General features: G+C 44.3%; 1 protein-coding gene across 1 annotated transcript in view; it reads right to left on the reverse strand.

Moving 5' to 3' along the window:
* Positions 1-17,665, reverse strand: part of LOC126263308 (glutamate receptor 2-like) — a 138,610-nt gene that overhangs the window by 38,444 nt on the left and 82,501 nt on the right. Inside the window, exon 5 of the mRNA XM_049960396.1 lies at positions 2,566-2,819. Within this exon, the coding sequence (XP_049816353.1) occupies positions 2,566-2,819 (254 nt within the window). The remainder of the gene's footprint in view (positions 1-2,565; positions 2,820-17,665) is intronic.

Genomic DNA, 17,665 nt, shown 5'->3' on the forward strand with positions numbered 1-17,665 from the left:
TTATCGACGTTGATACTGGAAAGATACCGGTCCACGAATTCCAAGATTTTCGAGAATGTTTTAATTTCTATAATATAAATGTGACATAACGTGACGAAGGAGGCAGGAGGCCATTATTGTAATCATTAGTAGTTCCCCATTCAGGCTGACTGCGCCGCAATGGTAAAAGTCAGTCATCAGGCAAGGAATGACTTTATTGCTCATATGACTGGTTTCGTAATATATACATGATCAGATATCCAGGATCAATTACTGCACTTAGACATCGCCTTTCAAGTCGATGTAAAACAACCACTCGCACTTCTTGTAACTGAACAGTGCTTTTAAATAAATGTCAATTGTGTGAGCAATTGCCTCTTTTATGTGGTCTTTTAAGCAGTGTGTTCTGCTCTACAAACAAAATATCTCAAACTCATTTGAGACAGACACTGATCAGCGAGAACATTATGACCACCGACCTATCGATATAAACCCGCCCAAGAGATAGCAGCATCACCTGGTGAGGAATGGCCGTTAGTAAGGCACATGCATGACGCATGTAGTATCAGTGAGCTTGCTGCCTGTGTTAGAAAGGGGAACACGTGTGACCTGTCTGAGTTTGACTGAGTCCAGATTACGATGGCCCGGAGGCTCGGCACGAGCATTTTGGAAACTACGCGACTTGTCAGGTGTTCGCGGAGTGCTGTTGTGAGTATCTTCAACTTGTGCGGGCTGGGTGGCTACCCCCCATTACAGATGTATGACTTCGTAGACTCGTAAAACAAGATGGGTGGCGAACTGTGGCGGAACTAACATCAGATTTTAACTCTGGGCAGAGTAAAAGTGTGTCTGAACACGCAGTGCACCAAACACTCCTAATGATGGGCCTCCGCAGCCGACGATCCATACATGTGCCATTGTTAACTCCACGATACGTCAACAGTGAGTGAAATGGGCACTGGACCACTGGACGTTGTCGCGTGTCAGAGCGTTGCACGATCTGACGAGTCCCGATACCTTCTTCATCGTGCTGATGGGAGGGCTCGAATCAGTCGTCTTCCTGGGGAATAGTTCCTTGACACCTGTACTGTGGGATGGAGACAAGGTTTAGTGGATTTCGTGCAAGGCACCATGACCTCCAACGAGTATTGTACACTGGTTGCAGGCCACATTTGTCCTTTCATGACAATAACGTTTCCCGACAGCAGTGTTATATTTCAACAAGATAATGCGCCATGTCACAAGGTCAGGAGTGTGACAGAGCGGTTCAAAGAACACAGTGCTGCGTTCCAATTGATGTGCTGACTCCCCAACTCACCAGATCTGAACCCGATCGAACACGTATGGGATGTGATTGAACGGTGGCATTAGAACTCATCGGCCCCCTCCGCGGAAGTTACGGGAACTAGGTGACGTAAGTGTGCAGATGTGGTGCAAACTCCCTCCAGGGACCTACCGAGGCCTCATCACTTCCACGCCACGACGCGTCGCCGCTGTTATTGGTGTCAAAGGTGGATGTACTGGCTATTAGGTAGGCGGTCATAATGTTCTGGCTGACCATTGTATGTTGTGGAATGATCTTGTTGCAAAATGGCGGTGCCAGTTTGCTGTTTAGTGTACACTGCATACAAAATTCGATTCAGCTATCGTTATCCACACTGTATACATTATGTACTTCCATTTATCACCAGTCTTTACAACCAAGTATGGTCTCTTCCTTTGTTCTAATCGTAGCAAATCAAAATCATTTGCATTACAAATCGTTCCTGCAGGTTTTCCGGATCAAAAAATATAATTTAAAACGGTGTAACGGTCGTTACACCTTTACATAATGGAATGTAGTCGAATTAAGTCGGGTGATGCTGAGGAAATTAGATTAGGAAATGAGGCACTTAAAGTAGTAAAGGAGTTTTGCTATTTGGGGAGCAAAATAACTGATGATGGTCGAAGTAGAGAAGATGTAAAATGTAGACTGGCAATGGCAAGGAAAGCGTTTCTGAAGAAGAGAAATCTGTTAACATCGAGTATAGATTTAAGTGTCAGGAAGTCGTTTCTGAAAGTATTTGTATGGAGTGTAGCCATGTATGGAAGTGAAACATGGACGATAAATAGTTAGGACAAGAAGAGAATGGGAGCTTTCGAAATGTGGTGCTACAGAAGAATGCTGAAGATTAGATGGGCAGACCACATAACTAATGATGAAGTATTGAATAGAATTGGGGAGAAGAGGAGTATGTGGCACAACTTGACAAAAAAAAAGGAACCAGTAAGTAGGACATGTTGTGAGGCATCAAGGGATAACAAATTTAGCATTGGAGGGCAGCGTGGAGGGTAAAAATCGTAGAGGGAGACCAAGAGATGAATACACTAAGCAGATTCAGAAGGATGTGGGTTGCAGTAAGTACTGGGAGATGAAGAAGCTTGCACAGGATAGGGTAGCATGGAGAGCTGCATCAAACCAGTCTCAGGACTGAAGACCACAACAACAACAACTGTTGTAACGCACGAAACCACTTTCACAGGATAAAATATCAAGAATTAATGATTGGTTGCCATGATTAATGTACCACGAGCGTCTATACTTACTGGTAATTAATGGCTTCTCGGTAGGGATTCTTCTTTGTGAATGCAAAACCTTCTTGCAATGCTTTGGACTCGTGCACTGACGTGACTGGGCACTGCACGTCGCTGTTGCTCTGCAGATACCTCGTCTTGGACACCATCACGGCGTGCTTCTGTGAGCTGCACAGCCTTCTAAACATTTCGGCTGCTGTACGAGGCATATCTTTGCCCTCTATGTGCAGCTTGTAAATCTTCCTTTCGACTGGATTTTTTGAATCCTGCAAATCGGCAAGAAAGAAGTAATTTATATTTTGTTACATTATTCTAATATTATTACTGTACCATTTACAATTTTCACAAAAAAACTTATTTTGCGAACAAGCTGAAATATTCTTTGGTATGATGAGAGTGATAAGTGAAGCCGCCCTCTGTGACTATCTCTGCTTTGTTGCCGAAATTGCATCAAATGCCGAACCATACTGATAATATATTATTATCGAATACATCGTGGTTTTAGGAAAATTATTAGTAAAATGTCTTCAAATATAGAGAAAGAAGATGGAAGGATGGTTAGGGTTGGACGTCGTGTCGACGACGAGACGGTGCAGAAACTCTGATTTGGAAGAAGAGTCTTAACCGATTTAGGGAAACCATATAAAACCTAAGTCTGGATGGTTCAATAGGGATCTAAACCGCTGTCACCCCGAATATGAGTCCAGAGTCTTTTCAACGCGCTATCTCACTGGTCGTTACTTAAAAGACCATAGCGCCTCGAGTTTTTGTGCAGATCTCATCTTTGCTTCAAGTGTGGAAATTTGGAAAGTTCACCTTGGTCATTCGCAGTACGTACAACAGCTCTCATTGGATTCCCTCACAGGATAGTGAATGAAATCGTGCCAATTTGAAATAGTGAGCCCTAGTTCGTAAACTACCGATCGAAAGCTATAAATGAGGATGTGTAAATTTAGATTTTCCATTAGCATACAAAAACTAATTAGTACATTTAAAAACTAGTATACTGAGAACAGTTTTTAAAATGGAATCTCCCAGCTTATATGCAGACATGGCGTCGTCGCGTCAAGTTCCTTGTGGTTGCTTACACACCCACAGTGTCACAGGCAGTGAAAATTCTAGCGAGAAATTCCTCCTCAGACTCGTCAAGTGTCTCGTTCACAAGACTTTTCTCGTGACTCGAGAAAGAGAATCCAAGTGAGTACAGATAAGGAGAACGAGTTGACCATGAAACAAAATTCGATCTTCCTAGCCATCTTTTAGAGGATGTCTGACGCAGGCACTCTCACGCAAAATATGCAAAATGTGCGGACACTCTATAACGATGTAACACTTTTTCTCTGAGAGCAGATTGGTTTTATTCAGGATTACAATACACCATATTGTGCCCCAATCTTTCGGCTACAAAATCCTATTTTTCAACATAATCTCCATTCAATCGGAAGGTCTTATACCACGTTACTGGGAGGACCTGTATGCCCGCATGGTACTACTCTACTGGTCGACGTCGGAGCAAATGTCGCCCTGCATCACTAATTGGATCAAAAGTTATCAATATCAACATCGTAGTTCATAAGCAACGCCGCACAGGCGGCCCTTCGTTGCTCTTTAAGGTCTTCTGTTAGGTGCCGAGGAACACAGCGGGAACATACCTCTGAGTACCACAACTCGGGGACGAGTGTGTCAGCACCACAATCGAAAACGTCCACGAGCAGTGAGGTGTTCGTGATCCGTGAATCACCTCGAATGAGAGTGTCCGCACGTTCCAGCATTGGAAGAGTCACAGCTGTGTGCGGTCAGTCAGCGTGCGGGTGACTGTACACGACGACCTTGTTGTGATGATGACAGACACCTCGCCCAACCATTCATCGTGCTTTCGTTCACTGCCAGTTCTCCATAGACATTCTGCAACCGCTAATAAATATCTGCGACGCTCTGATTCCCCGTCAAAAGAGTCTCAATGACAGCTCTCTACTTGGAACCCAACTCCGTTACAAACGCAATTTTGAAGGCTACTACAGCACCACCATCTCTCGGAACTCCATGAAACTCTAGGAGCTGAAGTGGGAATATTCTGCGGTGTTCCACAACAAATTCCGCATTTTTTCAACCGAGATTGGCCAAGAAAAAAAACTGTTGCATTTCTTGTTGGACGCCTCTTGTGGGATATCTCTAAATAGCTAAGAGATGTTCTTAGGTGCAGTTAAGTGCGCTTCACATGTATAAGGATGTGTTAACTAGTTGTTGACATCCCTCCATATCCTCGAGCGCCATGCACTCCACCTCGCCTTCTGTATATGCCTCCCGTCTCCCACAAGGATCCTCTACGACCTGATTCCTTTACCCCATCTGCTACTATTCCTCGAACATATCCGCATACTCTACACCCCCCGCCGCCTTGATCTCACTTGTCCCCTGGTTGCTCCTCTCCTCTCCCATCCCCGCCCCCTGCCACGCCTTCACTGTTGTGTCCCCCCTACCCTCCATCTCCACACCATTCATCTCCTTTCCCAAGGTGGTTTCCGTAAAATCCCCCTCCTGAATGATGCCCTCTTTCCTTCCATTTATCCCTCCTATCAACTCTGATCCTCACCTCCCCCTCCCTTCCTCTGTCCTTTTCCTGGGCTCCCTCTCCTCCCCTTCCATCCTGTTTTTCCCCACCTACCCTCTCTCTGCCTCCTTTCACCTCCTCCCCCCCCCCCTGAGTCCTTTTGCATTCCCCTCCTCTGCCTTTCCCCACTCCCTCTTGCGTCTTCCCAGCCCCCCCCCCCCTCTTGTGAGTCCTCGTCCTCTCTCGGTTCCTTCCCCCCTCCCCCCACTTCGTTTTTCCTCTCCTTTTTCTTTCCCATCATCTGTCCAGGTTCCCCCCATCTGCCCTCGGCTGTGGTGTGTCATCTTTGTGCCAGCTCTTTTGTGCAGTGTTTTAAGTGAGTGTTCAGTGTTATGCTTCTTTTCCAAACTGTTATGAACAGAAATCATGCTGTCGCTGGGTGTGATTTTTATATCTCTTGGGAACAGACACCAGACTGTCGTCGTGTTTTTTAATTTGTCTGAGTATTATTTTACCTGTCTGCTTCCTGTGTATTTTATTAGCATCGCCAACTCTTTGTTTTATGTTTTAAGTTCCCCAATTTTCCGCCATTTTACCATTTAAGTCGCCGATTTTATCGCCTGCTTTTATTATTTATTATCTTCATTTCTTTAAGAAATTCTATAGGCTGAAGAGCGGCGTACTAAGCTGCTGCCAACCCACCCCCTTCGGGGGGAGTCGAATCTCAATAAAGAAAAAAAAATCGTTGACAGTATACAGCTACAAGGTCATTGCAAATCTGTGTTGATGACTTGTGACGTTGCCAGTCACATTGAAGGTGCTTCTGTTATTTAGCGAAAGGTATAAATAAGATAAGGAGGCAGGGCCATGCTGTACACTCTTGTTGGGGCAGCAAAGTTGGTACTCATGACCTGCAAGGGACTCATGTGTGAGAATCCTGGTTCCCAAAGCCGTAGCGAGTGTGTAGACCCACATGGCACAGTCGAATTGCTGAGCTCATATTTTGATAAACGTTTACGGAAATCAGTGGTAACAAATTGCGTTATCTGAGGAAAAATACTGATTCAAGTTGTTGTTGTCAAAGTTTAGAAAATATAGTAAGCTTGCAAACATGAAAATTTATGAAGATATTATTCAGAAGCGGCCGAAGATTTCTGAACATTGACGCGCAGACTTGAATCGTTGCGACTCACAGAACATGCTGTAGACGGTATTCCTGTTTGAAATTACAAAATGTAACAAATTATCGAATTCACAAGCCTCGATAAGACAAATTTTTGAAACGGTAACCCCAAATTCTAGTTTCGTCAATCAGTCACACCCGCTGCACAGTGACTAGCTATATACTCAAAGTCACATTTTTCGATTGCACTTACGGCTGTGAGGAAAAACAGAAAGACTGATGTAATTTGACCATCGTCAGCTCGCAGATGCCAGAAACAGGCGTGCATTATTTATATGTGCCCCCATGAGGTACGAGTTTGCCAGATAGGTTGCACGACGGCATAAAAACATCCGACATTTATGTGTTGTTGTATTCTATAGGAGCAGCTGAAAGGAGTTAGCTCGCAGACTTTTCAAAACCATAACATAGGGAGTTTCAGCGGCAGAGTTATGCAGTAACACTCCTTGCTTCTCAACTTTCGACTCAAGGTGTACCGGATTCTTCTGATAAATCTGAGTCTGGTGTCTGCTTTTCCCACAGTCTGTTTTATGTGGTCATTCCACTTGAGGACGCTCTGGATGGTTACCCCTAGTAATTTTACGGCATACCCTGTCTCCATTTGTTTGTCATCAATAGTTCAGCTGTACGGTAGTGGATTTCTTTTCCTATGTATGCACAATATGTTACATATATTTACGTTCAGGATCAACTTCCAGAGCCTGCACCATTCATCAATTCTCTACAGGTCGTTCTGCAAATTCTTACTATCTTCTGGCGTTGCTACTTTGGTATAGACAACTGCATCATCTGCGAATAGCCTTAAAGATGATCCAACGCTTTCTACTAGATCATTTATATATTACCAAATAAGCAGCAACCAGTCGCAAAATCATGTTTTCTTTATTTACTTATGCAAATCGATTTCAACTGATTAACAGCCATCATCGGTGCTACAAATACAAGAATAAAAATAATTAATAACAGTGACCAAATGAATAAATGTACATAAAGCAACGTAAAACCAATTAAATGTATATAGACGCATTAAACCATTTAAAATGCACATACAAATTTACCTTTCAATGTATATGGTCCCTGAGTAGTAACACTGTCTAAAGCACAGGTCAAACATAAAGTGATACATAGAGAATTGACTATGACAGCGAGAAACCATAAGGGGGCGCTGCAAAGCAAACTCGCCCTCTACGCGGAAAGATACACTCCTGGAAATTGAAATAAGAACACCGTGAATTCATTGTCCCAGGAAGGGGAAACTTTATTGACACATTCCTGGGGTCAGATACATCACATGATCACACTGACAGAACCACAGGCACATAGACACAGGCAACAGAGCATGCACAATGTCGGCACTAGTACAGTGTATATCCACCTTTCGCAGCAATGCAGGCTGCTATTCTCCCATGGAGACGATCGTAGAGATGCTGGATGTAGTCCTGTGGAACGGCTTGCCATGCCATTTCCACCTGGCGCCTCAGCTGGACCAGCGTTCGTGCTGGACGTGCAGACCGCGTGAGACGACGCTTCATCCAGTCCCAAACATGCTCAATGGGGGACAGATCCGGAGATCTTGCTGGCCAGGGTAGTTGACTTACACCTTCTAGAGCACGTTGGGTGGCACGGGATACATGCGGACGTGCATTGTCCTGTTGGAACAGCAAGTTCCCTTGCCGGTCTAGGAATGGTAGAACGATGGGTTCGATGACGGTTTGGATGTACCGTGCACTATTCAGTGTCCCCTCGACGATCACCAGTGGTGTACGGCCAGTGTAGGAGATCGCTCCCCACACCATGATGCCGGGTGTTGGCCCTGTGTGCCTCGGTCGTATGCAGTCCTGATTGTGGCGCTCACCTGCACGGCGCCAAACACGCATACGACCATCATTGGCACCAAGGCAGAAGCGACTCTCATCGCTGAAGACGACACGTCTCCATTCGTCCCTCCATTCACGCCTGTCGCGACACCACTGGAGTCGGGCTGCACGATGTTGGGGCGTGAGCGGAAGACGGCCTAACGGTGTGCGGGAGCGTAGCCCAGCTTCATGGAGACGGTTGCGAATCGTCCTCGCCGATACCCCAGGAGCAACAGTGTCCCTAATTTGCTGGGAAGTGGCGGTGCGGTCCCCTACGGCACTGCGTAGGATCCTACGGTCTTGGCGTGCATCCGTGCGTCGCTGCGGTCCGGTCCCAGGTCGACGGGCACGTGCACCTTCCGCCGACCACTGGCGACAACATCGATGTACTGTGGAGACCTCACGCCCCACGTGTTGAGCAATTCGGCGGTACGTCCACCCGGCCTCCCGCATGCCCACTATACGCCCTCGCTCAAAGTCCGTCAACTGCACATACGGTTCACGTCCACGCTGTCGCGGCATGCTACCAGTGTTAAAGACTGCGATGGAGGTCCGTATGCCACGGCAAACTGGCTGACACTGACGGCGGCGGTGCACAAATGCTGCGCAGCTAGCGCCATTCGACGGCCAACACCGCGGTTCCTGGTGTGTCCGCTGTGCCGTGCGTGTGATCATTGCTTGTACAGCCCTCTCGCAGTGTCCGGAGCAAGTATGGTGGGTCTGACACACCGGTGTCAATGTGTTCTTTTTTCCGTTTCCAGGAGTGTACATCAAAAATAAGAATGAGAAGAAGAAATGACATACAAAGTGCAGTAAAATATAATGACAAAATACTGTTGCTGCAGAATAAGTGTTTTGCAGGGTTCTCTAACACTTGCACTAATAGTGCAGTGATGTGATCATTTTTGTCTTCAGTGTTCTATTTTTATTTTTGTGCAAGTATCTGTCTCAATATTTGTCTTTCGAAGTTAATTTTATTTGCTGTGTGTTTAGGGCAGTTCCAAATAAAAGGAAAGTATATAGGTTTTCAACTTTGTTGACTAGCTTAAAAATTCTTCATGCTAGTTGTGCTCAGATTATTATAAAATGTGACACCAAACATTTTGAAACAATGAATGTGATGTGAAACATAATGATCTACAGCCAACAATAACTACTTAATTGCTACTTCATTAAAATTATAGTACTTCATAACACACACACACACACACACACATATATATATATATATATATATATATATATATATATATATTCTCTGGAACTTGTTGGCTTGACTGATTGGGAACCATATGGAGCCTACCGTTCATTTATATATGTTGTAAACAGCAACGGTCCCATCACACTTCCCTATGATACTCCGGATATTACCTTTACGTCTGTCGATTTTGTTCCGTTAAGACGAACGTGTTGAGTTCTGTCTGCAAGAAAGTCTTGAAGCCAATCGCAAGCCTGCTCCGATACTCCTTAAGCTCGTATTATTTTCATTAAACGGCGGGACGGTGTCAAACGCCTTACTGAAATCAAGGAACACGGCATCAACCTGAGCGCCGTTGTCCACTGCGCTGTGGATCTCATGGAGGAACAGAGCGAGCTGAGTTTCGAAGGATCTCTGTTTGCGAAATCTATGTTGATTTTTTTAGAGGAGATGCTCATTTTCCAAAAACGTCGTAATTCTTGAGCATAAAATATGTTACACAATTCTACAACAGATTGACGTCAACGATATAGGTCTATAATTGTGTTGATCTGTCTTCAAAACTGGGATGACCTGCGTTTTTTTCTAGTCGTTAGGTACATTTCGTTGCTCAAGCGATCTACGATAAATTATTGCTAGAAAGGGAGGAAGTTCTTTCTGATAATCTTTGTAGAACCTTATAGGTATCTCATCTAGTCCTGACGCCTTTCCACTACCAAATGATTGTAGTTACTTTTATTCCGTGATTTGTTACCTCAATATCTTCCATTTCGACGTTCGTACGACGATTGAAAGGAGGGACAGTGCTACGATCTTCCGCGGTGAAACAACTTCGGAAGACCGAATAAACTTCCGAAACAGGCAAGGACTATTTGGATAGAAGAGTTTAGCGATTGTAAATCATATCCGTTTGGATATCATATGACCACACCACAGTGTACCTAGCACAGATAAAAGTTCAAATTATTACATAACATAACAAGTGGTGGCTTTCCTGAAAAAATGGTTCAAATGGCTCTGAGCACTATGGGACTCAACTGCTGTGGTCATCAGTCCCCTAGAACTTAGAACTACTTAAACCTAACTAACCTAAGGACATCACACACATCCATGCCCGAGGCAGGATTCTAACCTGCGACCGTAGCAGTCGCACGGTTCCGGACTGCGCGCCTAGAACCGCGAGACCCCCGCGGCCGGCGGCTTTCCTGAAATGAAAACAGTATGTACCCAAATGGCCTTGACTGAAGTCAGTGTTCACGTCAGTCCTAATCGCATTGGCTGTTCGAGATCCGGAAATAAACGCCGAGAAACAAAGGGACGGCTGCACATCGCATCTACGAGTATTGTCACACTACGACGGCACAACTATTTCCTGCTGTTTAACAAAATGGGAAACAAGATCTGTCACTCAGGTGCCACAGCATACTGGAAAGCCCTTGCCAAACTGAAAATACTATGACAGAGTAGTAGAAAAGAGAAACCATACACAGTGTTGGTGGGTGACGCTCTTGATGCGGACAGCAATGAGTTCTTCCGAGAGTATTACGCTTATGACATGCCTGGAAAACGTCCCTTATTGGTGCATAAAAATCTGAAAGTTTATTTCAGGTAAAAAGGTGCAGCACAGTCCAGTTTAACCGCTTGTTTATTTTAGTTTTAGTTTTAAATTATTGTATTCCAGCAGTAGATATAAACATGCTGCAATAACAGTCGGTTCCTTGCACCTCGTAAGCAGTCGAGATGATTGACAAAGTATTTAAGAAAAACATTGTTTGTCAGAATCTCCGAACGTGGGTGAAACGTTCTGGTAATGAGGCAGAGTGGATAATATGGTCTAGCGCTGCCAGATGACGTTACAGGAAAGTACAACGTTCTAAAATTTGTACAGTGTGCCAACCAGTCAGGGAATAGTTTAGGGAATTGTTTTAAAACTTTTACTTCAAAAGTAAGCATCAAGACTCTACATGTTTTCTCCTTGAATAACTTCTGCCATGCTTGTGTGACCCAAGCTGCTTGCCTTTCAGGACCGAGGTACTTCTGTCTGGTTAAAGCTGCTAACAAGAGACGCCTTCAGCACTCTGTGGGATGGACGTAAAAAAACTCTGTTGAAGTTTCTGGCGAATTCATGGAATCGATTTAGCCAATAGTGAGCTTTGGGGGCAAGTGACGTGTGTGGACACTGGAGACCTTTGGAGAGCAGAACACCGTCGCTTCCCTCGTTTGTGATCCAGACCTCGACTAGGAGAGACGTCTTTCGTGAGAGGCAAAGCTTCTGGCGCTACGCCCTGTGACCGGCTACCGGCAGAAAGTAACAAGAACCACAACCTTCCCCACAGTCCACTTATTTAGTTTGTTCGACCTCCTAAATTAGTAACTTCCTACCCTAGGCGCGGCCCATATATTCTGTACAAAATTATACGCTCTTCACTAGGCCTAAGCAGTAAAGGAAACAAAAGAAAAGTTCAGAGTAGGTATTAAAATCCATGGAGAAGAAATAAAAGCTTTGAGGTTCTCCGATGACATTGTAATTCTGTCAGAGACAGCAAAGGACTTGGAAGAGCAATTGCACGGAATGGACAGTGTCTTGAAAGGAGGATATAAGATGACCATCAACAAAAGCAAAACAAGGAAAATGGAATGTAGTCGAATTAATTCGGGCGATGCTGAGGGAATTAGATTAGGAAATGAGCCACTTAAAGTAGTAAAGGAGTTTTGCTATTTGGGGAGCAAAATAACTGATGATGGTCGAAGTAGAGAGGACATAAAATGTAGACTGGCAATGGCAAGGAAAGTGTTTCTGAAGAAGAGAAATTTGTTAACATCGAGTATAGATTTCGGCGTCAGGATGTCGTTTCTGAAAGCCACGCGGGATTAGCCGAGCGGTCTGAAGAGCTGCAGTCATGGACTTTGCGGCTGGTCCCGGCAGAGGTTCGAGTTTTCCCTCGGGCATGGGTGTGTGTGTTTGTCCTTAGGATAATTTAGGTTAAGTAGTGTGTAAGCTTAGCAGTTAAGTCCCATAAGATTTCACACACATTTGAGCATTTTTGTTTCTGAAAGTATTTGTATGGAGTATGTACGGAAGTGAAACATGGACAATAAACAGTTTGGACAAGAAGAAAATAGGAGCTTTCGAAATGTGGTGCTACAGAGGAATTCTGAAGATTAGATAGGCAGATCACATAACCAATGAGGAGGTATTGAATAGAATTGGGGAGAAGAGGAGTTTGTGGCACAACTTGACTAGAAGAAGGGATCTGTTGGTAGGACATGTTCTGAGGCATCAAGGGATCACCAATTTAGTATTGGAGGGCAGCGTGGAAGGTAAAAATCGTAGAGGGAGACCAAAAGATGAATACACTAAGCAGATTCAGAAGGATGTAGGTTGCGGTAGGTACTGCGAGATGAAGATCCTTGCACAGGATAGAGTAGCATGGAGAGCTGCATCAAACCAGTCTCAGGACTGAAGACCACAACAACAGCATTTAACATCAGTCCTGGACACCCAATCTCAAATCCTTACCGCTCGATTACATGCATTGATGTCAATACATTCCGCTGCTACAGCGTGACAAAGTGAGCACTGCGATAAAATTCTAACCTATGTTGTTGTGGAGACTAATAATCTTCAAAACCAACTCTAATCATCAAAATAGCGGTTTAGCGTAGCCTCGTTTAGCATAGCCTCCATACATATTCGTTCGTGACCCAAGTGTATTTCCACAAATGGACAGAATTTCTGTTCTAGCCAACTTCTTGTTGTTGCGAAACTGACATGGTTGCTGCAAAGACGCAAGCGGGAGAACAACAAGGAAAGAAATCAATATGTAGCTGAAATTAACTGTCAAACATTAATTTGTTTCAAATGAAACTACATGGTTCCAGAGACCTTTTCAAGGCTCAGACATCTGTGATGTATGTATGCATTTACACTGATGGGAAAAAATCGAAACACCAGAAAATAATTAATATAGAGTAATGAAATTACATCTACATTTATACTCCGCAAGCCACCCAACGGTGTGTGGCGGAGGGCATTTTACGTGCCACTGTCATTACCTCCCTTTCCTGCTCCAGTCGCGTATGGTTACAGAGAACACGTTTGTCTGCACAAATATTAAAGTGACTAACACTGAAATATCACAGTACGATGTAAGCCGGAGATAAACCATTGCAAACGTCTGCTGATAGGGTAGGGTACGAAGTTACCAGCTGTAGGCCAGTCTAGGAGGTCGAACAAACTGAAGAAGTGTACAGTGGGAGAGGTGGAGGTTCATGTTAACTTCTGATGGTGGCCGGTCATGGGGCGCAGAGCTGAGGCTCTGCCTTCCATGAAAGACGTTTGTTCTAGTCGAGAAAGAAGCAGCGTTGTTCTGCTCTTATAAAAATGGCTTTTTTTATAATACGAATATTTATATATGTGTTTGGAGAGAGAGAAAGAGAGAGAGAGAGATTGATTTTTGACTGAAATTTTTACTTTAAGTCGTAACTGGTACCTGAATTTTGGTCGCTGCCTCCTTGAATGATCAGCTTCTGCACCAGTTGTTGACGTATTGCAATTTGGAGGAAGTTATTGTTCTTTAAGGTTTAAAATACGACTCTGTTAGTTACTTGCCTGTATTGCTGATAGCTTTGAGCCCAAGTTTTCGTACCTTTTCATACCCAAGGGACCACTGTTGTAAGTAAGATCAAAAAGCAATCTGCTTTTCGTGAGAAAAGGAGATTGCTTAGCACACAAACTTCCTTCAAACTACACGTCCTGCTACATCAAAATTGGTCAGTGGAGTTGAGCACCATATTATTGTACAAGAACATAATCCAATTACTGTAATTAAGAAATTATGAGAGGTTGTTACTTATTGAATGAAAATTATAGAGAATGCATTTCTTTTCCTGTGTTTTAGTGAACTTCGTACACTTACAATTCTGTCGATTGAAAGACGGCGACGACAATGAATTTCACCTCCTTTTCCAAAAACAAGATATTTCTATTCTTCACTTCCAGAAAATTTGTATACATAAATGTTTGGCAACTCTTACACATACTTTACTCGGTTTTATCACTAAAATATCAATTTTCATTAAATGTGACAATACGTTCTGAGCGACGGCCTAGCAACACGTAGTCTTTCCACAAGATACAGATTAACAGTTCTCTCTTTTTTTTTTAGAGAGAGAGAGATTCACAACTACTATCGTTGCGGCGATTGCGCGCTAAAGAATTTGTTGCTGTCCAGCTATACGCTTCACTTCACTTCAAGTACTTTTTGAATCAAATTTACATTTACGGTATTTCCACACATTACTGAGATTACTGAGCTTCTCAGAATAAAATCAGACACAGTTTAGTTTAAAAAAAAGGGGCAGTGAGGCTCACATAACATTACACTCTCCAGAATCCTTCAGTGTCCACACAAGTCACCTGCCACCTAGGCTTATTACTGTCTAAACTGATGGCGTGCAACTTGAGCAGAGGGCTGAAGGCGTCTCTCGTCAGCAGCTCTAATAATCGGCGCAACCGCCAAAATGTTGATTACAAGCATGAAGACGTGCTTGCATTATGTGGACGACACAGGATTTGTCATCCAATGAAATCCCACATGTGCTCGATTGGAGACATATCTGGTGATCAAACAGGACAAGGCAAGATCTCGACACTCTACAAGAGCATGTTGAATTATAACAGCGCCACGCGGGCGAACGCTATCTTGTTGGAACGCCCCCCCCCCCCAACCCCCCCTCCCCTGGAATGAGGTTCTTGAATCGCAGCTCAACAGGTGAATCACCAGGCTGACGTACAAATTTGCAGTCACTGTGTGTGGGATAACCACGAGAGTTCTCCTGATGCCATACGAAATCGTACCCCAAACCGTAAGTCCAGATGTAGGTGCAGTGTGTCTAGCTTGCAAAGACGTTGGTTGCAGGCTCTCAACTGGCCTCCTCCTAACTAACACACAGCCATCATTGGCACCGATGCAGAAATGGCTTTCATGAAAAAACACAACAGACTACCACCCTGCCCTCCAATGAGCTCTCACTTGACACCACTGAGGTCACAAATGGCGGTGGACGGGGTCAGTGAAATGCACGTTACATGGCGTCGAGCTCGAAGCTGTCGTTGAAGTAACCGATCCGTAATTTGTAAGTAGTCTGTTTAGGTTTATACGCCGGTGACGCCACGTAGCGCTCTGTATGAAAATCGCTGACTGCGCTGTGTGCAGTCTGTGGCTGGTTGGACTCATTGTTGGAATATTCGCTTGTGTAGTGTTGGGCAGTTGGATGTGAACAGCGCGTAGCGTTGGGCAGTTGGAGGTGAGCCGCCAGCAGTGGTGGACGTGGAGAGAGAGATGTCAGACTTTTGAGAGGTTGCTATAAGCGGACGATCTGGACGTGTGTCCGCCAGAAAAAGGAAATTTGTAATGATGGATATCATGAACTGATAGATATACAGGGTGTTACAAAAAAGTACGGCCAAACTTTCAGGAAAAATTCCTCACACACAAAGAAAGAAAATATGTTATGAGGACATGTGTCCGGAAACGCTTACTTTCCATGTTAGAGCTCATTTTATTACTTCTCTTCAAATCACATTAATCATGGAATGGAAACACACAGCAACAGAACGTACCAGCGTGATTTCAAACACTTTGTTACACGAAATGTTCAAAATGTCCTCCATTAGCGAGGATACATGCATCCACCCTCCGTCGCATGGAATCTCTGATGCGCTGATGCAACCCTGGAGAATGGCATATTGTATGACAGCCGTCCACAATACGAGCACGAAGAGTCTCTACATTTGGTACCTGGGTTGCGTAGACAAGAGCTTTCAAATGGCCCCCATAAATGAAAGTCAAGAGGGTTGAGGTCAGGAGAGCGTGGAGGCCACGGAATTGGTCCGCCTCTACCAATCCATCGGTCACCGACTCTATTGTTGAGAAGCGTACGAACACTTTGACTGAAATGTGCAGGAGCTCAATCGTGCATGAACCACATGTTGTGTCGTACTTGTAAAGGCACATGTTCTACCAGCACAGGTAGAGTATCCCGTATGAAATCATGATAACGTGCTCCATTGAGCGTAGCTGGAAGAACATAGTGACGAAACTAAAATAAGCTCTAACATGGAAATTAAGCGTTTCCGGATACATGTCCATATAACATCTTTTCTTTATTTGTGTGTGAGGAATGTTTCCTGAAAGTTTGGCCGTACCTTTTTGTAACACCCTGTATATATGATGACTTTTGAACACTATTAAGGTAAATACATTGTTCTCTATAAAAATCTTTCATTTGGTAACTATGCCTATCAGTAGTTAGTGCCTTCAGTAGTTAGAATCTTTTACTTGGCTGGCAGTATTGGCTCTCGCTGTATTGTAATAGTTCGAGTAACGAAGATTTTTGTGAGGTAAGTGACTCATGAGAGGTATAGATTATTGTTACTCAGGGCCACTCTTTTGTAGGGATTATTGAAAGTCAGATTGCACTGCGCTAAAAATATTGTGTATCAGTTTAATGATGATCAGAATAAGTAAAGAGAGAACTGTCTGAGTACGTTCAGCTTTGCTCAGCTGTTTGAAAATCAAATAACGTAAGAGTTTTTCCTGCACTGTAAGTCTTTACACACTAAGGGGAAGTTTCACATTCGTTATGTTACTGTGGAGCCAGCTGCTGCTCAAATCGCTGCTGCAGATGCAGTACGATGCGCCAGAGCCACACATTGAACACGTTGGTCTTCCCTCTGGGCAGTGCCACATGGCTGTCCAAAGCCCATGTTCTTGTGACCGTACGTTCTCGTGATCATCACTACCAGCAGTCAATTGCAGTGACTACATTTATGCCAAGTTTTTCTGCAATATCGCGGAAGAAACATACGGCTTCTCCTGGCCCTGTTACATGACCTTATTCAAAACTCAGTGAGGATTTGATAATGTTGTCTTTGTTGCATGTATTTAATGCAAAACAGACTTACATCCCTGTAGTGGCGTTATGGTGCTACTAGCGCCACTCTTGTACGACTGGTATGATTGAACCGAGGAAAAAATTGCTGTTTTGCAGCGCGCGCCGCAGCGCGTTCTGTGAAGCAGTCGCCCTCCGTTTCTGGCGGTGGCACCGCTGTGGTAATCGCAGCTTTGGTGTCTCCCTCTGGTGGAAAAGGGGAAAGGTTGCCTGTTCACGTGCATTTAAGGGGGCTATAAGCTCGCCAGTCAGTCGGAGTGAGTCTGGGTCAGTCACTCGTCACCAGTTGCTCGTCTGTCTCTCGTTCGCATTTGTGCGGCAGTTAGTGCCTGTCTGTCGTTCGGAGTGCTAGTATGTCTGTCGTTTGG

This window comes from Schistocerca nitens, chromosome 6 (genome assembly GCF_023898315.1).
Source record: "Schistocerca nitens isolate TAMUIC-IGC-003100 chromosome 6, iqSchNite1.1, whole genome shotgun sequence".
NCBI classification, from domain to species: Eukaryota; Metazoa; Arthropoda; class Insecta; order Orthoptera; family Acrididae; genus Schistocerca; species Schistocerca nitens.